The sequence below is a fragment of the Porites lutea genome, chromosome 3, assembly GCF_958299795.1.
Source record: "Porites lutea chromosome 3, jaPorLute2.1, whole genome shotgun sequence".
Taxonomy (NCBI): Eukaryota; Metazoa; Cnidaria; class Anthozoa; order Scleractinia; family Poritidae; genus Porites; species Porites lutea.
The window spans coordinates 32,101,526-32,124,251 of NC_133203.1; the positions used below are offsets into that span (position 1 = coordinate 32,101,526).

At 40.7% G+C, this 22,726-nt stretch overlaps 1 protein-coding gene across 1 annotated transcript in view; it reads right to left on the reverse strand.

Moving 5' to 3' along the window:
* Positions 1-2,421: 2,421 nt before the first annotated feature.
* The window catches only part of LOC140930939 (glycylpeptide N-tetradecanoyltransferase 2-like), a 30,196-nt gene continuing 9,891 nt past the window's right edge, over positions 2,422-22,726 (reverse strand). Inside the window, exons 8-12 of the mRNA XM_073380655.1 lie at positions 7,641-7,679; positions 5,983-6,042; positions 4,954-5,121; positions 4,289-4,426; positions 2,422-2,750 (exon numbers count right to left, since the gene is read on the reverse strand). Of these exons, the coding sequence (XP_073236756.1) occupies positions 2,730-2,750; positions 4,289-4,426; positions 4,954-5,121; positions 5,983-6,042; positions 7,641-7,679 (426 nt within the window). The 3' untranslated portion in view covers positions 2,422-2,729. The remainder of the gene's footprint in view (positions 2,751-4,288; positions 4,427-4,953; positions 5,122-5,982; positions 6,043-7,640; positions 7,680-22,726) is intronic.

Below are 22,726 nucleotides of genomic sequence, written 5' to 3' on the forward strand. Positions count from 1 at the left end.
GTTGAGGTGATAGTGATTAGATAACATCTTTCCTGATTTTCATATTATGTACGAATTCTTAGGGGCAAGACAAACAAGGAATCATTTGCCCCCCCCCCCCCGCCTCCCTCCCCTCCCAGAAAGTTCTTTTGTACATGTGTACATGACAAACAAAAAGTTGGCTCGACTACAGGGGTCACCCTCCTAGCCGGGCCAACTTTTCTACAAATTAACACTTTGGCTCACCTTTCCGAGGCAAGACAATCGGGACTTTAGGATCCAACGACGCTGAGTTTAATAAGCAAAAAAATACTTGGCACACGCAACACACTTTTTTTTTGACACTTCTTTGCCGTTTTTGCACGATGACGACGTGAAAATGCCTTATTTCGCGTTTTATGGAGGACAAAAGCAAGCAACGATGAAAATTTATTATTAGCTTGGATATGTTCACTTGAAATTCGGCTTCAGGAGGGTTCGCCCTCATTTAACAAAGTATGTGGGTAGTAAAAATCGATATAAAGACTGAAAGAAAACGAATTCACTTTTTAAACGACGTTTTCGTTGCCGTTGCGACGTTGGATCTTAAAGTCCCTAATCAGAGAGTGAGCGAGCGCTGTTCTAAATAATCAGAGCACGCGCGAGCGCTTTTGGCTCGGGTAAAGGGGTCAACGTTTTTCTCATATAAACGCTGGCTGAAGTTGACTCGGCTCGGAAGGTGACTCTTCTACCCACAAAAAAGTTTTTTCCATATAAACAGGGCCTTAGGAGACAATGAGGTTTCGAGAAACAGGATTTGCTGCCTCCATCTAGAAGAGTTAAATGTTTACAGAAAAAAATACAAACAAACAAATGACATCCAAAATTCACACCCATTTTTGCATATAAACAAATTGTTTCTTTTCCTTGCAAAAAAGAAGCCAAATCTGTTTTAAAAAAAACTATCAATGCTAACTAGATTGGCATCAGTCAACTCTCATCAAATGCGAGCACAACTCAAATAACCCTGTATTTGCATAATCCTCGTAGGACAATTATCCATTTTGATCGCAGAAAACAACGCCCTCTTAACGCTCCAGAAAAGAAGAGTTGTGGTAGAAGGTAGATTCTCAATAAAGACAACTTCTTAATCCCAAAAGTCGTTTGATTTTAACAAATTTTTTGACCGCAGGTTTTCACTACCATAACTCTTTCCAAACTTCCTTTCTTGACAAAGACGGCGTCCACGTCCCCCAAAAATCAGGGCGGATACAGGGGAGGCCCCTCCCCCTTATTTTTAGACCAAAGTGAGGCCTGAAGGGCCGAAAAAAAAGAGACCGCCCCCCTTCCGGTTATCTCAGGGTCTGGATGACCGGGCACCTTCTTATTTGAAGGTCAGGGTAAGCCAATGAAAATGACCCCGCTTTGCGGGCTACGCATACAGGGACAAAGAAAAATTGAAGACTTGCTTCAGACTACGGAAGATTCTTTTCAATACGAATCACACAAGCTATTGGAGAATCGCGCCTATTAGTTAAATATAAAGCTAGCAACGCTAGTGATTAAGTACGAACTGCAGGGTTGTCACTAAGATTTCAAGTTGCTGGGTAAATACAACAAGTAGGCGAGGAATCAAACAGCTGGGTGGGGGGAGGGGTTCTTTCGATCCTTTGAAAGTAGCCAGCGCCCGCCTCTAAATGACAGCCCCGCGAACTATAGCGTAAGGAAACAGCCGACACATCGCGACACCACCACTGGTTTCCCCGCGAAATGACGTCCGGGTGACGGCTGCACAAATTCCATACTGATGACGTGTCACTACCCAAATCTGGGTAGTGCGTCTGATTGGCTGAAGCAAAATTTCTCTCGTGGCACAAGTTTCAAGTTTAAGTTTAGTTAAGTTCAAGTTTTCAAGTTCAAGTTTAGTTTCAAGTTTATTAAGAAAAGGCACGAACAACCAGAGGCACCACCCTACCCAGATCTGGGTAGTCGGGGCGTTGCTACATGTCGGCTGTTTTCTCAGGCTACATGAACTAGTGCTTGATACGTAAAATTAACATTACCGAAAACGCTCTCGTAGGAAACGATAAAGAGGACAGAAACTTAGACTTCCCGTAGGCCCCTGCTTTCCATGCGACTTTCGAGATCGAATCGTGGAACGAGTTCACAATCTCGAACATGTACTGAGCGAGATTTGGTGGAAAGAAGACAGCAAATAGCACGCATGAAAGAGGTTTGAGTATTAAAGTCGTCAAAGAGCTTGGTACATATAAGACCAGGTAGATGGCGGCGTCTTGATCTCGCAACCGCGAAGAGAAAGATGGAACTTTTTGGCTGTAAAAATCATCAAGGAAACTAAATAATTTTCTTTCCATTCAGATGGGGTACTTCTCAGAAATAAGGAATGGGCTTGGTAAAGTATTTACCGTGACAAGGCTCCAGCATTTTCTTGATTTTTTCCTGTCTAACCTGCTTTTAAAATATGAGAGTCTTTGGCTGTAAGCGTTCAAAAAGAGGGCCCTACCTCAGCTAACTGCCTTGCAAATAGCAAATCGCTTGATTTTAAATACATTTTTGGTTCCATGTCACACCTTGGATCAAATTCTTGCGTATTACATGGATCAATATTTTCCTCCACCTCGCATGGTCTGTTCGATACGTCATAAAATCCTTCCCGAGGAGTCGCTGATTATCGTGTAACACTGTCATATTTCTTCCTTATTTACTCAACTTGTTTTATTTGACACTGCTTGTAGCCAGCAGTTGCAAAATCACTGCAGAACAAGTCCAACCTAGAGACAAAATAGAAATTGCATTTTATTTTCTAATTGTTTAGAAATAACTGTGACTTTGATCCGGGCTTCTAGCAAAAGGAACGAGGCACTTTCGGGACTATCCATTTTTAATAGGGGAGGGGGGGGGGAATTCTATGGGTAGCTCCTGCTGCATATAATGACCTTCCTCCCTCTTCACAAGAATTTTAAAGGGTGTTCCCGCATGTTCCCAAATTAATTGACATGACCCCTTCCCCCTCCTCCCCCCCCCAAAAAAAAAGGAAAGGAAAAGAAAGAAAGATAGAACAAACAAAAAATGAAAAATGACTAACTGAGTTTGCTACTTTTTCCTAATAAAACGTGTAATTAGGTAGAATTGCCTTTTGGTACATAATAAAGTGAGGGGGGGGGGGGGGGGGGAGGAGGAGGCATGCTTCCCTGGGAAAATCTGAACTTTCTGAATGTCAGAAACGCTGTTTTTTGGCATTCTGGTAGGCTGTTTGCTTTATTAGAATTGCCGTCACTTGAGGCATTTTTTTGGTGGCCTCTCATTTAAACCCAATATTTTTTCTTTTGACCCCCCCCCCCCCCCCCCCCCTCAAATCCCACCAGCTCCCCTACCTGATAAAAAACGAACACTACGTTATTTGTGTGTCAGTGTATTCAACACGAAAGTACTAATTGAGGACACTATATTTACGTCTCCTACTGGAGTCGGGAGCGCCATTTTACGTTGTACCCCAAGCTACAAGAAGGTCTGGCCGTTTACAAGGCAAAGCCAGTATCTTCATTTCTCAGTATTTTACCAAGAGCCTGAGAATTGGTCCGTTTCCGAGATCGAACCCGCGACCACCCGCTCAGGAGCTGAATGAAGTATACTGGGAGCTATGTTCGATAAACGTGTTCTTTAAGGTATAAAGGTATTTCTACGAAGAAAGAGAGTTTATCGTAGCCCTACTCTCGCCCTTGAGGAGGGGGTGGGGGGGGGGGCAGTCTTTCCCTTTGTGGTACAGTACTTTGAAAACAAGGTGGCGGCTGGATGTTGTCACGACCTAACATTTCGCGAACAATTTTTTGAGCAGCAGGAAGGTCAGTAGGATAATTTTCTGTTCAACAAGTATTCTATAGACATTTAATCCTTCTAAATAGTATAATGCTATAATCGAACTTAACCTTTACCGGTATAAAGTGGTTAATCAAGTACCCATCGTGAAAATACCTTTTCAGCCTTTCTCTAGCTCCTTTATCTTGAATTCTCGCCTTTCTCCAAACAAAACATTAATGAACACTTGCAAGAATGAATGGCACTTTAACGAAGGCTATAAAAAATCGCCCTCTGCAGTAATTTCAGCTTTCTTCACCGGAACGTCCTCGTTGACAAATAAAATAAACGCACTTTAACTTCGCCCACGCTATTGCCGTTCAGCGGATGCAAACATCAAGCATACGCTCGCAAATTGCTCTCTTGTTCCCATTTTGGTACAATGTATTTTCAAGAGTTTTACATTAGGTTTTTTGCGAGAAGTGGTTGCACAAAAAATGTGAGTATAACAAACCTGTTCAGGTGTCATGCCGGGACATTTCCAGTTGTACAGGTAGTACTGTAGGTTTCCATCACCGATGCCAAACTTCAGTTTTTCTAAAAAATCTTTGTTGTCCATGAGATCCAGAGCATTGAACACATCAAAACCACGCTGCAAATCAAAGTACAGGCAAAGAATGCACAAGTCCATTTAACAAATCGATGGCACTTTTCTATTGCCTACAATCTTTTTGGCGTGACGAACCATGGACGTTTGTTGGCGAGGATTACGTGACGAGTCAAAAGAACGTCTACTGTTACACATCAACATACACAGTCTCCTCCTTTTCACTTAATTCACGTAATTCGCGCCTAACGTTTGTGCTCATGACTGCTTTATCCTGGTATACACGCAAAACTCAACAAAAAGAAGTGAGAAGCGTTATCTCAGGCACCAGAGCCTCTGCAGAGACACAAGCAACTCATTCCTAGGTCGCTGGGTTCGTACTTGGCGCAAGTGTTTTAATTTTCCCAGATTGTTTGTACAGATTTAGCAACATCGAATGAGAACGCAAAGCGCGCGGAAAGGCTCTGCCAATGGCCAAGTAGTCTTTGCGAAAGTTAACTCGACCCAGTCCCCTCTCGTTTCTAAAGTGGCGAATTGTAAGTGGCGAATTGTAAGTGGCGAATTGTCCTTACCTGTTTGGCGAGTATAAGTGCATCCTGCATGAGGTCCACAAGCGGCGTCTTTTCACTGACATTGTAGAATGAATAAGCAGCTTTGAGCTGCTTGTGGGTTGGATGATGCATCACCGTGGAAGGTAAAGTGTAAAAACTGATCATGTCCGTCACTTTCCCTTCTTCGTCCTGTTAACACAAATATTAGAGACCTTAAGATTCGAGGACGAGAACGAGTAGTACGAGGTCGAGATTTGACTAAAAGTTTTGTCGCGTATTCTGAAAAAATAGACACCTCTGAAGGCTTCTTCTTTTTTTCACCACAGAGGTAGCACGGTTCTTTTTATTGAAGGTGGTTAAGCCCTCTCCCGAGCGCAAAATGATAAAACTTCGCACGTGTAATAACCTGCTCCCTCCACTAAGACATTGGGAGACCTTTAGATTCGAGGACAATGCGAGATGTGATTTACAGTTTTCTTGCGTATTGCCAAAGAAATACACACCCCGGAATGCTTCATTGTACTTTTTTTACGAGAAAAGTTAGCACTGTTATCTTTATTGGAGGAGGTTACGCTGTCTCCCGGTCAAAATATGGTAAAATTCTAACAATTGATAGCTTGTTTCCGTCACTACGACCATTTTCGCTAACACCTGTATAGAAGGATAATGAAGACGGCTATCACGTTTTGCCGCCAAAATGATGCAGGTTTAAGTGCTTCCTCGTAGCCGGCCTCTTAGAATCTAAAGGTCTCTTTTGATACGCATTAAAGCTTATAATTTGTAACACCGGTGCCCCACTCGCCTGCCGCATCCACGAGTAATTTTGCATTAGTATTGATAAAAATTAAATTGTCTGGTAAGAAAATTACGAAACAAAAAGCAAGAAAACATCGCCTTAAAAAGAACAACAGCATGACAAACCATCTTCTATTTCGACCACAACGTAATTTAATTCACTCAAAAGACGAAGCAAAAAAATAAATAACTAAATAAAATTCTGGGCATGGGCAACGAATGTTCTTTCTCTCAAATCATTTCAGTACATTTTACCTTGACTACGAAGGAGTCCACTATTCCTTCACGTGGTGTAAACCAGTGTATGAAATCTTCCTGCAAAAAAAAAAACAACAAATTTCCTTCGCTTGGGGGCAGTTGGTTGGTATTAAATAAGGAGCTTAAGCAACATCGACGGCGACGACTACGAAAACGTCTCTTGAAAAGTGAAGTCGCGCTGCTTCAAACTTTATCGCACTTATTCCATGTCGTTCAGTCCGTCAAATGTTGGCATTTTTTCCTGGAGTTGAATTCTAAAAGACTGTATCGAAATTCCGGGAAGGAAAAAGAAAGTCGTTGTGTTCAGGTTCTCCACATTTTTACGTCGTAGTCGTGTATTGACGGCAAAGAAATCTACAAAAAAGCGTGATTCACGTGCCAAGTTGTTGTTTTGCCAGTCTAAGCCTATTTCTCAGTTTTTTGCTGTTGTCGCTGCCGTCGTCGTCGCCGTTGCTCCGCAAAATCTGGGACGGTTGGGAAACAGTAAAATCCCTGATCGTCTGGGATTTTCCCGACATACGAAAACCAGGAATTAAGCTCCCTATTATTGGACTTCAATACAGTCGGTTTTCTTCCCGTCTAACGAGAATTGCAGGCGCGTAGCCAGGAAAAAATGTGGATTCAAGTTTGGGTGAAAGGCGCGTGAGATAACGTCTGAGGAGAGGCTGCAGAAATTTCACACTGATGAAGTCTCACTACCCATATCTGGGTGGTCCTTTCAATTTTAAACCAATCGAAAGTACTACACACGCCCTATTTCGGCTCTTTTTCGTAGGCCAATAACCTGGCTACATGTAGACTTAGTGCAGTTGATCAACACTGCTTAGCGACCAGGGCCCGATTGTTCAAAGCAGGGTTAAGATAACCCAGGGTTAGTGCAAAAATTTGAATTCAGATGTAAAAGCTTAAAAAGAAAATTTAGTTTAATTCCTTTGGTCTGCAATTTGGTGATTGGATGCTCTGAAAAGAATAGGGAACATTATCCGAGAAAATGCTTTTGAACAAAAAAAAGAAATCCGGATTAAAATTTAACCCAAGGTTAGCGATAATCGGGCTTCGCACAACCGGACCCTGCAGGGAAAGACAACGTTACTACTTTCGAAGGTAATCCACAATATGGCACTAGAGTAAAGATAGATAGATAAACAAACAAACTAATTTTTTAACTCATCAACAATAGATGAGCTTGGGGAAGGTGCCTCGAAAGATGGTGTAGCCATAATTAAAAGAGCTGAGCGCAAACGGTAACCATGACAACCCTGTGAGCGGCAACCAACAGGCACAGTACTTACTACAAAGAGGGAGGGCGGGCAAGGAGTTAAATCGCCGAGCTCAATCGAAACAGGCACAGCGCACGTGAGAAAGAGTTTACCTCAACAGCAGAGCTGTAAAACCACGTGACTCCCAGCAAACTCCCAACCACTCTGCATGCCCGCGACAGGGGAGGCCACTGACCAGAATCGTTTCGCTCTTAACTCAGCTTAAATTACATTTACCCACATAACTATTCCTATACAATCATCTTTTTTAATATAAATGGATTGTCATGAACGAGTCATTCTATCTACATAAACTGACATTATTCATTTGGGTCGAAAACTTCAAAACACCTTTGTCTCAAATGAAACGGAAAGACGTTGAAATAAAACTCTTACCTCAGAAAACACCGGTGCCAAGTTAAATTTCTTCAAATACTGTTCAATACAAAAACATCAGATAAATCAATAAAAGATCAAACAAACAAAGAAAACCAAAAACAATCAAATAAACGAACAGAAAAATAAGTCAATACCAAAACCGTGGAATAGCGACTTTTTAAATCGCATGGACCGAGAATTCCCGTTACATGTAATGGAACATTTTCAAAAAACAGAAGGTTTGAAAAATCAAGGGTAAAAGAGATATCTGGATTCTAAGGACTTCGACTTTTACAGTCATGTTCACGTACAACCCAGGTTCTAAAATTCTCCTGCTGTAACGGGGGGAAGAAAGGTGATAACAAATCAAAAGTTCACAGTTATACAGTAGTTGTTGACTCAGCCAAGCACTTATTACTTGTCTTTTAATAGCCTCATGGTTGAAACTATTATCCACTGACATGCCATGCAGCCATAGATCGTTTACACTCACGCGGTCATCATCTATGCACACTTATTTGAACTAAAGAAAGTGTTTACACAAGAAAATAGTTCAACACCAACAGAATTGATTTGGAACACCAACATGGCCACCGTTTTATTGTTTTAGGCTACGTTGAAACGAATACGGATATTTTTGAAACCACTTTATTACACAAATCGGCCTTCTGTTCACACACGGAAGCCAAAGGAGGTTGGACACGGTCCGAAATGCATCTAGGTAGGTAGGTAGGACTAATCAACCAATCACATTGCCGGATTTACTCGCCGCTTATTTTACCTGAAGGAATTAACACACGCAAGAAGTCAAGAGTTAATTTGCGTTTATGTCAAAATGTGCAGTAGTTTTGTTGCAACGCAGAAGTCGCAATGAAAGGTAAGTTTCTAGGATTACCATCTATTGCTTTTGAGTCTTCGATGGATCGTCCGACTCAAACGCACGCTTAGGAAAACACTGCGCCATTTTTGTGAGTAAAGAACACTAACTAGACAAAAGGAAAGGAAGAAGAGGCAACCTAGGCCGATACAGCGCTTCTTACAGCTAATACTTGGGAAAACTGCAGATCGGCACTGCTCCAAGGTTCGATGCAAAATGATTCCAACGGCGCTCAATTGACCACTCCAGAAAATACCATAACATACCATAATGCTCTTTAGTATATACACACTCAGTGATCTTGGTGATTTAAGCAATCTGATTGGTTCGCTATCTCGAACTATTCAACAATATTCACCTCCTAGCGAGTGGATAATGTGTGAGCTCGGTGTTTTTCCCATTTTTTTAGAGAACGATCTTTTAAAAGTCGACAAAATACTAGCGCTGACTTTTTTTAAGGCAAGAAAAGACTTGGAAGCTGAAAATTCTGCAAAGATCTATTTTTAAACTTACGCGTGATATGATCTGTCAATCAAATTGTACTTTTTATTGTACTGATTTTGTTGAGATTACTTCGTGTGTATATACTAAAACAATTATTCTTTGCAATCTCGGTGAATAGTGGCTTTGGGAATATTTACCTCGCCGCTTTCGCGGCTCGGCAAATATTAAGCCACTATTCACCTAGAATAATTGTTAATTGTTTGTCTCCCCAAAATTTTGCACAAGCATTGTTTTGAGTTTCTCTTGGGGTCATTTTAACTCCCCACGAGAAACTGAAGACAATGCTTATGCAAATTTTTGGGGTAACAAAAAAGAGCATTATGGTATGTTATAGTATTTTCTGGAGTGGTCAATTCCATAATTCGCCCCATGATACCTTGAGGACCGTGTCCAACCTCCTCTGCACGAAAGCAGTGAATCCACTCTGAGACACCAACACCACTTTGTTTAAAAAAGCTGCTCTCCGGAACGGTTTAAAACTCCGTCCACACGAAACCGGGTATATAAAAAATAGTTTAAAAATGTCCGGATTCGACAAGAATTTTACATGGTCTGTACTGTTATCGACCATACTAAGGAAACCAAAATATGTTCAAAACTCAAGTGGAACCACCAGCCGCAGACGAGTGCTTTCACTGCAAAGTTTTGAACATTTTGACGTCATTTTTATGACCTGTAAGAAAACAGACCTTGGAAAATTGTTGTCAATTTGTTTTTTTTTTTACAATACAATAGAGAGCTTTAGATTTGAGGACGAGAACGAGTACAAGTATGAGATTTAACTAAATGTTTTCGGGCGTGTTCTCAAAAGACACCCCGGAAAGCTCAGTTCATTTTCCTTTTTTTTCACCAGAAATGTTAGTACAGTTATTGCCCCCGCAGGGATTTCGCCTAGAGGCGAAATCCCGAGGAGGCACCCTAGTAACTCGCGCGTATATTAAGGACGGTACTTACAGTTCAAATATACAGTCAGTATACTAGAAAAAATCTCGATTTGCTCGAACTGGGGCCGCGAGGAATCGGTAGGTAACGATGACGTTTCTATTGTTTGCGCCCACAAGTACGAAATGGTTAGGATGACGTAAAGACAGAAAATCCCGAAGGGACCGCTCAGGTAGATTTTGTGACATTTATTGTGCAGTCATACTTCGATACTCTTTTGCGTTACTCAGTGACATTCTGTGGAGCAGTTGTTTTGAAAGTTATGGACCAAAAGACACTCGTTAAGCGCAGGGGAGGTTATAAGGTGCGTTTAACTGTGTATATATAAACACTTGGAGAGTTTGCCAGACACGAATTCACAAATCTTTGATTTATATTGGAGACCTTGCCAGACACTCTTTCTCTCTCTTTGACCGGAATAAGACTCAGCCCCAAACAAGCAAGACGAGTGAACAACGGCTAGCTTATCACTAGCAGACTGATGGACATTTACAGAAATTCGCCGACAATCAAATTCTGTGCTGACTTATTCCCTGCTCACAGATGTTCTTCCGTTATAAAGTTTCAAAATGCGCTAGCGTGAATCGATCAAACGTCCTTTTAATTTCTAAGGCTTACTTTCCGGCAAATAAAATGATCTGAATGTAAAAAGGGAAAGAGAAATAGCGAAAAATTCCACTTCTAATTAAATCTTTTCTTATGGTTTAGAATAAACTATTCTCGAAACTGAGAATGTTTTGATCAAAGCTGTGTAAATCGAGCTGAAACTGTGCATGGAACCTTGCGTTTCTTGTATTTATCTCACCTATTGTATGGAATATGTGTGAAAATCTTCATTATGAATCGGTATATTTCAAAGAGCTACACAACCAGCAAGAATACTTTTGACCGACAATGTTAAGAACGGGGGCAGGTGTAGTGTCAACTATTAGAAGTATAGAATTTTCCCTCTTTGGCCAATTTTCCGTTCCTTTGTCCTTTTTAAATCTACCTATTATTACTTCATTATAAACTCAACTGCGAGTAAAACTTGCTTTGCAGGTGTACAAAAATGGACGCCATGAACCGTTGAATGAGGTGGAAGAAACTGCGAGCGTGGTTCACAAGGACATTCTTGACTGGATTCAGCAAAAGCTACCTTGAACTGTTTTAGGGCCACGTACACACGAATCCAGACTAATTTTTGAAACTGCATAGCTTCGTACCCGGATTCGTGTAGACGAGGCCTTAAGCCACTCCGGAAAGCAGTTTCAAAAAGATATTAGGCTGACTTAGCGAAACCAATTGTGGAATTGCACGCATTTTAGGCATCCCACTGATGAACAGTTGCGACACGTAGATATATATTTTTTAGCAACTAGGATGATTTGCAGTCTGTCTACTTTGAATAGAACGGGAACGTCAGTTGACGACGACGCGCGCAAATCAAACAACTGGCTTGACCAATCACAGAGCAGCAAATTGAACACCGGAAGTCGCGTTCAGTCCTTTCCGCGCGCTTTCCCGTCGTCAACTGATATTCCCGTTCTGTTGCTAAATCAGCCTAATGTTTCGGTGAGAGGTTTCACTGGTTTCGCGCGTGGACGGAGTACCAGACGGAAGGCCGGTTCATGTGAAAAATATATCTAAATATACTTTTAAAAATATCCGGATGTGTATGGACGAGGCTTTTCACGATAGTGTCAATCTACAAATATAACCAGAATCATTTCGTTTTTTTTTTTTAAATTTCTTTCATATTTAATTCAGTAAATTCAGAAACCTTAATTTGCATGAGAAAGCCAAATTCTGTGGGATTCTAAAGAAGGCCGTTTGCACGATGACGTCATTTTACTATACCAGATTCCTTCAGGGTTTTGCTTTCTTCTGCAAGTTAGGGCTTTTGTTATTTAAACCTCAGTGGGATTACCAAATTTAATTATGAGAGAAAAAATGAGATGAATTTCTTTGCTAGCAAAAACAAGTCATCGCGTAAATAGCCAATTAGACCCCGTGGCCCTAGTAGCCTTGCAGCAGTACTCTTCAGAAGATACCCCTATGGGTCGCAGTGCTTTTGTTTGGCTAGGTTCCAAACTTTGTTAGTTCATATTGTTTTCCCAACCAATAACGTGAGGTCTCCCAAGAACAGCAAGGTCGCCTCCTTATATGAAGAAAAGTCGCCCTGAGTAGAAGAGTCTCTCGCCCACCCGAGCTACCCTGGGCGAGCAAACATTTGCTACATTTCCTTACCGAAACTTGGCGTTTAATTACACTAAAAACAAATAGTGGGTTCGGCTAGAGCCCTTTTTCGATGGTAAGGTCACCTTTGTAGCTAAGCCAACTTTTCTCCAAGAAAACACTTGGCTTGCACCGCCGGGTCAACTCGGTTAGGGCGAGAGAATCAGACCATGCGCGAGCGCTGTTTTCAGCTCTAGGCTTGCGCAAAGGGGTCAAACATTTCTTATATAAACACTTGCTTAAGTTGACTCGGGCTGGGAGGGTGACCCCGGGAAAATTTTTCTCTATATAAACAGGGCCTCATTCGCATGTTTTCTTGATATAGGTTCAATAAACAAAAATAATAACTCTGCATGTGCATTACACGTTTTTACAAATTTATTCGCCGTCTCTACGTTGTGAGAGGACATAGGCACCCGGAGACAAATTTCTTTTTCTCTATTTGCACTTTGATGTCAGCGCTCCCTAAAAATTCATTTCCACCGAAAAATCGCCTACATTTGACCAACTTAGCCAGTTAAGATAACCGTCACAAATTTTAAAAGTATGCCAAATAGCTTTTTAAATGACGTTTTCGCTACCGTCACTTCCCTAATGTCGGGCGCATTAAATCTCGAGCAACTGACGTTCAGTCAGGGTTAAACTCTGTATTTTAACGCCATATGTTAGTAGTTAGGTCTCACGTTAGGTTATCTGCTTTGGACTAGAAAAGGTACCAGGACGATCGAGAAACGTACCCCACGTGGTTTCGACTCCGGCGGGCTAAAATTGACCGGAGACCGAAAATACCGGTCACCTGGAGCGAAAGGCGACGGGGAGAAGAGATACGCTGGAAGAAGAGAAGAGGGAATGGGAGAAGAGATACGCTGGGAACGAGATTGATTTACAGTTTAATGTTCCTAGATAATAATAGCCTGCGATCATGCTCTCCCTAAAAAAAAAACGTAAAACGCCTATTCAAAAAAAGACGATGAAACCTGAGAAAGTGTAGCTTTACACTATTTCCTTGTTCCTGTTTTCGTCTTTTGTGGCTTTGGTTTGTATTTTTGGATTCTGTTTCAGTTTTGCGGTTTAATTTTGTATTTTTATGTGTGTTTCCGATTGGGGATGCTTACTTCTGTTTTGAGATTTGTGTTTCTGTTTCCTGGTAGTGTTTTTCTGTTTTGGGTTTCCGTTTTGTCTACGTGTTTCTGTTTTGGGTTTGTTCTCTCCTATTTTTGTTGTCGTTGTTGTTGTCTTGTGGGTTTTTGTTTCTATCGGCCACCCTATATATTTGATAGTCCTCTGCATTTAAATCCAACCACTGGAGAACACTTCAAAACTCCGTTGAAAATTTCTTCACAGAGATCAAATCGTCCAGGTAAGAAATAATCTCCTTTAACTTGGAATTTTTCTAATCAGATATTTCTGCAAGCTTTATTTTGATTTCCTGTTGTAGTTTTTTTCCCTCTCTTTTTTACTAGAAATAATTAATAATAAGTTCAGATCGGTTTGCGACCGCGAAGCAAAGTATGTTTGTTCCATGTTAAGCAAAACGTCCGACTAGAATATTGTCTTGACCGATTTGTTTTTCTCTCCCTTCGTTGTCTCCATTTTCCGCTACTCTCTTCCACTTCCTTTCCACCCCTCCCCCGCCTCCAAACCCCTGACCCCTACCCCTCCTCACACAAGCAACGCCGGATATTCAGGATAATTTGTGTTAAATGTGGATCTCTCATGTTGTAGACGTCACTGATTTATAATAATTTTCATTTTTATTACAATAGCTAACGAAAAAAGACTTGCTTTGTGCATAAATTTGTGAAACTAAGTCTTGCATCGATTAATAAGAAATTAAGGTGACGCCACATCTTTCCTCAAACAGTTGCCTTTTAAATTTTTCAATGTTCATTGGGACTATGTGAATTGTACTGCCAGAAAGGTTTTCAGGAAAATTACTATTTATAAATTAAATCGCTTTTATTTCTGCTCTATGTAAGGCAAACAACTTAAAATTTGTTGTGGTTTGCTAGTTTGTGGTCTCTCTGAAATTTGCATGTAATGTTATTGTCGCCGGGAAGCGGACTCATTTTTTGAACTTTGACTTATTATTTTAAAAACATAAAACAATAAAAAAACGTGAGAAGGATCAATTAAAACACGCGACTAATAAACGCTCACAATAAAACCGGACACGAGATACCGTTTTAAAAACTTTATTGAAGACCAATGACAAAAAGAGTCAAATACACAGCGATTTGAAAGGAATGAAAAATTTAATAATCCTCTTCTTCGTTCTCCTCTTTTTGTGTGTAATTGCTCCACAATCGTGAAAGCCCTCTCATCTTTGATGTAATTTCTCTCCTCGGGGATCTGGTGATCGCATATCGGACAAATCTTGTAGTAATCGAGCCAAAAGCATTTAGGACATTTCATGATCAACTCGGTTCCGTACACTTTAGAATTCTCACAATGTTCACACGGATTTTCAGAGTGAAAGGTGGTGAACGTTTCAAGGCTACTACTTTATGTTTCTTGACTGTGGTCGTTTTTCAATGTCGTTGTAGCTCTCTTGGGAGTCAACTTCAACACCATTCTCAGAAGCCACTTCCTCCTCCTCCTCCTCCTCCACCTCCTCATCCTTCCCCTCCTAATTTTAAATATCCAATGAACTCTTATTATTATTACACTCGTTATCGGAAGAATTTTCTGCAATTCGCTAGCCTTTTTCCTTTTCTATTATATTAAATCGCTTAGCAACTTTTTGTTCTTGATCAAACCTCTATCCACTCCTAACTCTAAAAGTCCATCTAGAAACGTATCCAGCACACGAGGCTTGGTAACGTCATTGTTGTGTGGAGGTGGTACATACTCAACAAGCGCGGCGATGTTTGTGACAGGAATTATATGTTTATTTCGAAGTAATTGTCCGTGGGGAGTCCAGAAATATTGTCTTATGACACCAATATTCAGAAATTGTCAAAAAAATTCCGGAGAAGCGTCAGTTGGAGTAAATCTAGAGAGGAAGGAGTGGAAAGTTCTGTCATGTCTCATCTGTCTGATGGGAACATCATTGTTTTACTCCACCTCAACGCTCCTCAAAGAGACCTTACTGCCAAGAAACAGTTCCACTTTGAATATTAAAACTTGGAAATGGCAGAAAGAATATTACAATATATAGATGAACAAAACAAGCGTCTTACAACAGCACAAATCAATAAAAACAACGACTTCCATCGGGCAATAGAGTACCTCAAGCAAGAAGTGAGCATTGCTGAGGATGTCGGTAACAGAGCAGGAGCAGGACGTGCCTCTAGAATTCTCGGCTGTTCTTACCTATTCCTCGGTGAGAACCAAAGAGCAATAGAGTACCACAATCAAGACCTCAGGATTGCCAAGGAAGTTGGTGACAGGGCAGGTGAAGGATGTGCCTATGGCAATCTCGGCGCTACTTATCAAAACCTTCAAGAATTCCAACGAGCAATAGAGTGCCACAATCAACACCTCAGCATTGCCAAGGAAGTTGGTGACAGGGCATGTCAAGGCAAAGCCTATAGCGGTCTGGGGCTTGCTTATCACAGCCTTAAAGAATTCCAAAGAGCAATAGACTACACCAATAAATGTTTCATCATTGCAAAGGAAGTTGGTGACAGGGCAGTGGAAGGCAATGCCTATGCCATTCTCGGCGCCACTTACTACAGCCTTGAAGAATTCCAAAGAGCAATAGAGTACTTCAATGAATACCTCATCATTGCCAAGGAAGTTGGCGACAGGGCAGGGCAAGGCCAAGCCTATGCCAATCTCGGCCTTGCTTATCACAGCCTTCAAGAATTACAAAAAGCAATAGAGTACACCAATAAATACTTCATCATTGCCAAGGAAGTTGGTGACAGGGCAAGGCAAGGGCAAGGCTATCTCATTCTCGGCAAAGCTTATTTTAGTCTCGGCGAATACCAACGAGCAATAGAGGACACCAATCAATCCCTCATCATTGCCAAGGAAGATGGTGACAGGGCAGGGGAAGGCGAAGCCTATTCCCATCTCGGCGCTACTTCTCTCTGCCTTGAAGAATTCCAAAGAGCAATGGAGTGCCACAAGAAACACCTGAGCATTGCCGAGGAAGTCAGTGACAGAATAGGAAAAGGACGTGCCTATTCAAACATCGGCGACGTTCATCAATCCCTCGGCGACGTGCCACGAGCAATGGAGTACTACAAGCAATCCCTGAGCAATGCCAAGGAAATCGGTGACAGGTTTCAACAAGGAGTTTCCTACTGCCGCCTCGGAAGTTGTTATAGACATCTCCACGCCTTGAAGAAAGCAATAGAGTGTTACAAGCAACACCTAAGCATTGCCGAGAAACTCGGTAACTGGACAGGAGAAGCATGTGCACATATAGGTCTGGGTCACTCTTTTTTGGAATCACATTCTTTGAATGAGGCTTTAGAACATTTTAGTTGCAGTGTTAAAATCTTTGAGACTATAAGAGCCAATTCTATCTCGGAAGATCAATTGAAAATAAGTTTCTGTACGCGTCATCAAAAATGTGTCTATACTTATTTATGGCAAGTTTTAGTAATGCTTCAAAGGAATGATGAGGCTTTGTACGCTGCTGAGAGGGGACGAGCACAGGCTTTACTCGATGCCTTAAAAGTGACTTATGGCCTTACATCACTTTCTCCCAGGTCAATTGAATCTGAAGAAGAAGTCAGAAATATTTCAAGGAAGACAACTGCTTCAACAGTTTTTCTTGCCCTGAATAAGAACATACTCAGTATGTGGGTATTGCGAAAAGAAGGCAACCATATCTTTGGTCAATTGATGTTACAAGAAACTGGAAAAGAGCACGAAGATTCCTTTTCTCCCGTTTTAGACATTGTTTTAAAAACCATTGGGGCTGGCGTCGGTATCAGGTGCGAAAATCGGTCAATGGATAAGCTGAGTACAACAACTTCAACTACTCGAGACGAACATCAAGCATCGGAGGCATCACAGGAGACCACCGCCTGTTTGCAGCAATTATATGATGCAGTTATTGGTCCCATTGAAAACTTGCTTGATGGTGATGAACTAATTGTAGTTCCTGATGGTGCTTTGTCCAAAGCTCCTTGGGCAGCCCTGAGTGAAACTTTAAGGATCCGCAGTGTTCCCTCGCTGACAAGTTTGAAAGTCATCACAGATTCTCCAAGTGAATACCACAGTAAAAGTGGAGCCCTGCTTGTTGGAGATCCATGCTTGAAGAAAATTACAGATAAATGGGGGAACCCAGTTTATAAGCAACTGGAGTACGCAAAAATGGAAGTGGAGATGATTGGAGGAATTCTAAAGAGTCAACCCTTAACAGGTGAAGATGCAACCAAAGAAGCGGTACTTCAGAGAATCAAGTCAGTATCTTTGGTTCACATTGCAGCCCACGGAAGGCCGGAAACCGGAGAAATTGTTTTGGCCCCAGACCCCCGATGCGAATCCCACACTCCTAAGGAGGAGGACTGCATTATGAAAATGTCTGACATACAAGCTGTTAAGCTGAGACCCCCGATGGGAATCCCACACTCCTAAGGAGGAGGACTGCATTATGAAAATGTCTGACATACAAGCTGTTAAGCTGAGAGCGAGACTGGTTGTGCTAAGTTGCTGCCACAGTGGTCAAGGAGAGGTCTCGTCTGAGGATGTGGTCGGTATGGCACGTGCTTTCTTGTTTGCTGGTGCTCGTTCCGTGCTGGCGACACTCTGGGCAATTTATGACGAAGCCACAAAGATGTTTATGGAATCTTTCTACCAAGAACTTGCAAAAGGAGAAAGTGCAAGTGTTGCTCTTCAGAGGGCCATGAAATGTCTTCGAAACTCCCAGGATTATTCTGCCCCGAAGTACTGGGCTCCTTTTGCTCTGATGGGCGATGACGTTGAGATTGAATTGGAAAAAGAGTCATTGAGCAAGTCGTAAGTGCAGATATTTTTTTCTTGCTGTTCTAGTTATAAAAGGCTTAAGAAGAAAGCTAGAACCATTCTTGTCAAATTCAGATAAAAGGAAAATGACAGACTTGATAATAAAAAGAATAAAAATATGTATAAAGTAAGGATGGGTTGGGTGGTAAGTGTTAAATCATTATGGATTCACTCAAGTAAATGTTATTCCTAACGGGCTACCAACACATTTCAAAAATCAATTAAACACTAGGCATTGCTTAATGTTCTCAATTGTTAAATAATTTAGGTCAAGTCTTGATAAAAGATATACATAGGGAATAAGTTTCCTTCGTTTTCCTACAGGACTAGCACTATATGTAGAGAAATTCATAGCTTCAAAACGAACAAATATGTCTCACATGTTAAATGTTTTTCATTTTACTATTTTTCATATCATCATCCATGGCATCCAGAAATTTAACTATTTGACCTTTATTTTGTTTTGAAATGAAAGATTAATTAATGTATCAATTGTTTCTTTCTTTACAGGGATGCGCCGAAAGTTTGATGTCAACACAGCTGCTGATGTAGTGTATATATATCTGGATTTCCCCAAAGAAAGAAGTGCGTTATTCAATAGCTGTCCTCAATCGGGAGTTTGGTAAAAAAGCGTGTTTTCATTTTAGTCGTTTTTTTTGTCAGAAGATATTAAATAGAGAGATTTATAGTCACGCTAACGGCAAATGGCAAACGTCTACAGATTCAAGTTGAGAATTTCTCAAAATAGAAAATATGCAGATAAAATGAAAACAGCTCAAAGCAATTCTTATGGATAAAACTAACTTGAAACTAACAATTTTTTGTAGATTTATTTAACAGCAAACGAGAAAGCTCGAGAAGTAAAGGAAACACTTAGTCGCGTGGTACAAATCCACGGTTTGCCGTAAACGTAACTCTAAATCTCTCTAATTAATAACATCAAAAAAACGTAAATCAAAGGGCATACTGTAAACTGTGGAGCTCTATATTAGTAGGAGCCTATTAGGCTCCTGATATTAGCCACGGCTACACTTATCAATTTTAACTTATGAAAAAGACAAACAGTTTTCGTGGAGAAAGAACTTAACGTTGTTTACAAGTATTTCGTTACTCCCGCGAAACTGACTGAATAGTAGTACAGATGATTGCCCCTTTTCTCGACGTGTAACCTGCCTTAACCAGCAAATTGTAATTTGGCAAAGGAAAATTTGCATTGTAATAATCGTAATATTGATGAAAATAATAATCACCATCATCATAATCCTAATAATTCCTTTTCAGTTTTTTCCCTCTAGGACTTAAAGAAAATGACTGAAACAAATAATTCAAATTAATTTAACAGGGTTAACCCTCGGACGTCCATGCAAATTCATACCCCAACCGTGGTATAAGGGGGAGGGGTGGATGGAACCTCTCCCCAGAATTTTTGATCATGATAATTTGCAGTATTTCGAAACGATTTTGCCTTCAGTGGAAAGCCTTTGATTTACTCAACAATATGAGCTTTATTTTTAATGGGTGGTGGCGCTGTTGGAGGCCTGTGACGCCACCAACAATGGTCGGTATCTTGGATTTCACAAGAATTAGAAAATCAGGTTAAAATCGCGATAAATGATATTTTTTTGTGCTTCACATGTAAAATAACATTTAAATAAGCCCTTTGCATCATTTCATTGACAGGTTTTTCTTTATTGTTGGAAAAAAGGTGTAAGAACAGGCATTTTCATTCAAAAATGGCTTGACCACATGCTACTTAAGACATCATATGTCATAACCATAGTGACTGACCATCACTAAAATTGTCTCAAAATGCGCGCGAGGGATAAACGAACGGCTACTGAAAACGTCGGGTGCTGATGTTTTATCGTCTAAAAAAATTATTAACAAAAAATGTCAGGGGGGGGGGGGGGTGTACGTCCGAGGGTTAAGAATCCCAAGTCTCATAACGGGAAAGAGACGAGCCAATTAACTATATACCAGCGTGGCCCTGGTTTCAGTAGGGTGATTCAGATTTTAATCAGATAATTTTAAAAATTTTAAGTATGTGATGTAAGTATTTTGTGCATTCTGAACCGTGATTCTGAACCGCGGGTTACAATTCAGTGGTTTAAGGTCTGGGTTAAAAGGGTGTATTACGGTTTGTATGATTGATCCCCGGTTTCCCAGCTGAACTAGTTATATTTTTAAAAAAAATTAATATGCTCAGGTCTTGTTGGTCCTTAATGTATAAATTGGTGGATAGTAAAAAATGCAGACTGCAGACTGAATGCAGACCATTGTTTTCAGGGTTTGAAAACAATGGGACTATCAGTGGCTTCACAGCTTAGTTGGTTGGAGCATCGCACTGGTATTTTGTTTTTACGCTTCTTACGCAACTGCATAAATCGCGTTCACAACTGCGAGGATCATTCTTCATTTGATTTCATTTCCGCAGTTCTCATATATCATTTATTTCACATGCAGTTATCAATGGGACCATTGTTGTCACGTTCCCATTTGCATGGTGAAAATAATGTTTTGCACTGAGAGCAGTCTGCAGTCTTTATTTTGTACTTATGTTAAATATTGGGACACACATTGTGGCACTTAATTAAAACTGTTTTTAAATTCAAGTAAAATGAGATTTCAGGGACGAGTTTAACTTATATGGATAAATTATTAGGGTTTCATACAAAGACTAAAACATTTTGCCTTCCACGTTTGGGAATGAATATGCTCGTAGTTTTAACAGTAAGTTTTGGACGATACACTGAATAGCCTGCGCAGAGACAGGAGCGAGTGACCGCTGGCGAATTGGACTGTCTGAGAATCATTAGAGTGACTCTTGCCTTATTTTAATAACCCTTTTTAGGAAAAGCATTGCCAGATAGTCCTTCCATGCCTGCAAACAAAGGAAAAAGGGCCCGAAATCTAATTTTCATCCGAAAACAAGATTTATTTTCCTTCTCTATTTTTTCACCACCACTTCCTTGTAGAGCTGAGTCCGCCTCTGTCTCTGCACTCGTAGACTATTTGTTCTGCAATTAAACTACAATCACGGACAAAAGTAGTTGGGAAGGTGGAATAACTTAACAACATTATTGCTCCATTTCATACGCCTTATGCCTATGTTCAAAAAAGATTATTTGTTCTTCTCCTGAATACCCCCCGCGCCCCCTATTCAATGTTGGGACATGTAACAACAATTACGCACAAAAACAATTTGGTTTTGTCCAACATTGATCCAGGGGCGGGGGGACAAGTACAAAAAAGGTAAAAATTGGTAACCTTCCCAACATTTTTGACGATGATTGTAGATTTAACTCTTAATCTTGTTTCTTAATTACTGCGAGACATTTCAATCGTAAAAAACGTCTTCGTGTACTATTGCGTTAGTGGTCCAACAGCTTTAATTGATGCCGACTTTAAAGCATCCAAACAGTGGAAGAGATTAGATTAAGATTTTGGACGCTCCAATAACTTATTAATGATGTTTTGTTGTATTTGTGCTAGGTTGTAAAAGTTGGGCTTTTTATCAAAACGATCAGTTTCAGAACACGTATACAGCAACGTTCTGAGGTTTGGCGCTAGGAAATCACAGCAATCGTTCAAGCTATCATTATCCTATCGAGGATCTGACCTATTTTTGCCGCCTCTAGATTGCTTTTCTCTAGGCCATTGACCTTTAGCCATCCTTCAGTTATATTATTTAAAGGAGCTGCTTTAATTCAGGGATGTCACCATTAGAAAAAAGGATAGGAGGTTGGGGGGAGGTAAACGCATTAGTAAGAAAAAAGTCTCCACACGCACCATGATCAAAAAAGCTGTTCGAGGAGGAAAAATAGATTTCCACCTCAGGGGTAAAAAGAAAACTCTCATAGACCTCCCAAAAATTCAACCCAGGCCCTTTACTTTCCTAATGGTTCATCCCTTATAACGCCCCATGTAACGGAATCCGGAATCTGGGAAAAATTTGCATGTGGAATCCGGAATCCTGGGTTTTGGAGTCCGGAGTACAGCTCAAAGAATCCGAAACCCCACTAGCAATTTGAATTGAGAATCCAAGTTCCACTGACAAAGACTGGAATCGAGTACCTGTAATCCGGAATCCGTGACGTGGAATCGAGAATCCAAGACTATCTTGGATTGCCTTACATGGGGTGTTGGTCGGCTTGTTGAACTGCTTCTGCTTGATCCCAACACGTAGCACGATATAATGTTTAGTTTCTGTTACCTTAAGATAAGTAATGTTGTATTAAACCTGAAGAAAACGAGATGTTTACTGTGATTGTTGATCTCTTCGATGCCTTAAACCATTTTAAAAGAACTTCTCCTTGAATTGGAATAGTTAATATTTGATTAACAAACCACTCTCACCTCAGAGGCGCTAAATATTTTCGATTCTAGGACGTTTTTTACATATTTTAAGGGAAGTTTCTGGTAATGTCATCATCCCGCTAGGTAAATCGGTTTTCAAGCAAGAAAACCCAACTTTTAAGCAGAAGTTTGATGAAAAACATTTGACCTCGTATAGCCATACAACGTCATAAGAAGCATAAAGGCACCAAAAACTCATTCCATTATATTTTCAAAGAGTACCATGGTAGCGACCCACAACCGTGCCACGGGTCTCTTGGCAGCCAAATGACTCAGTAAAACA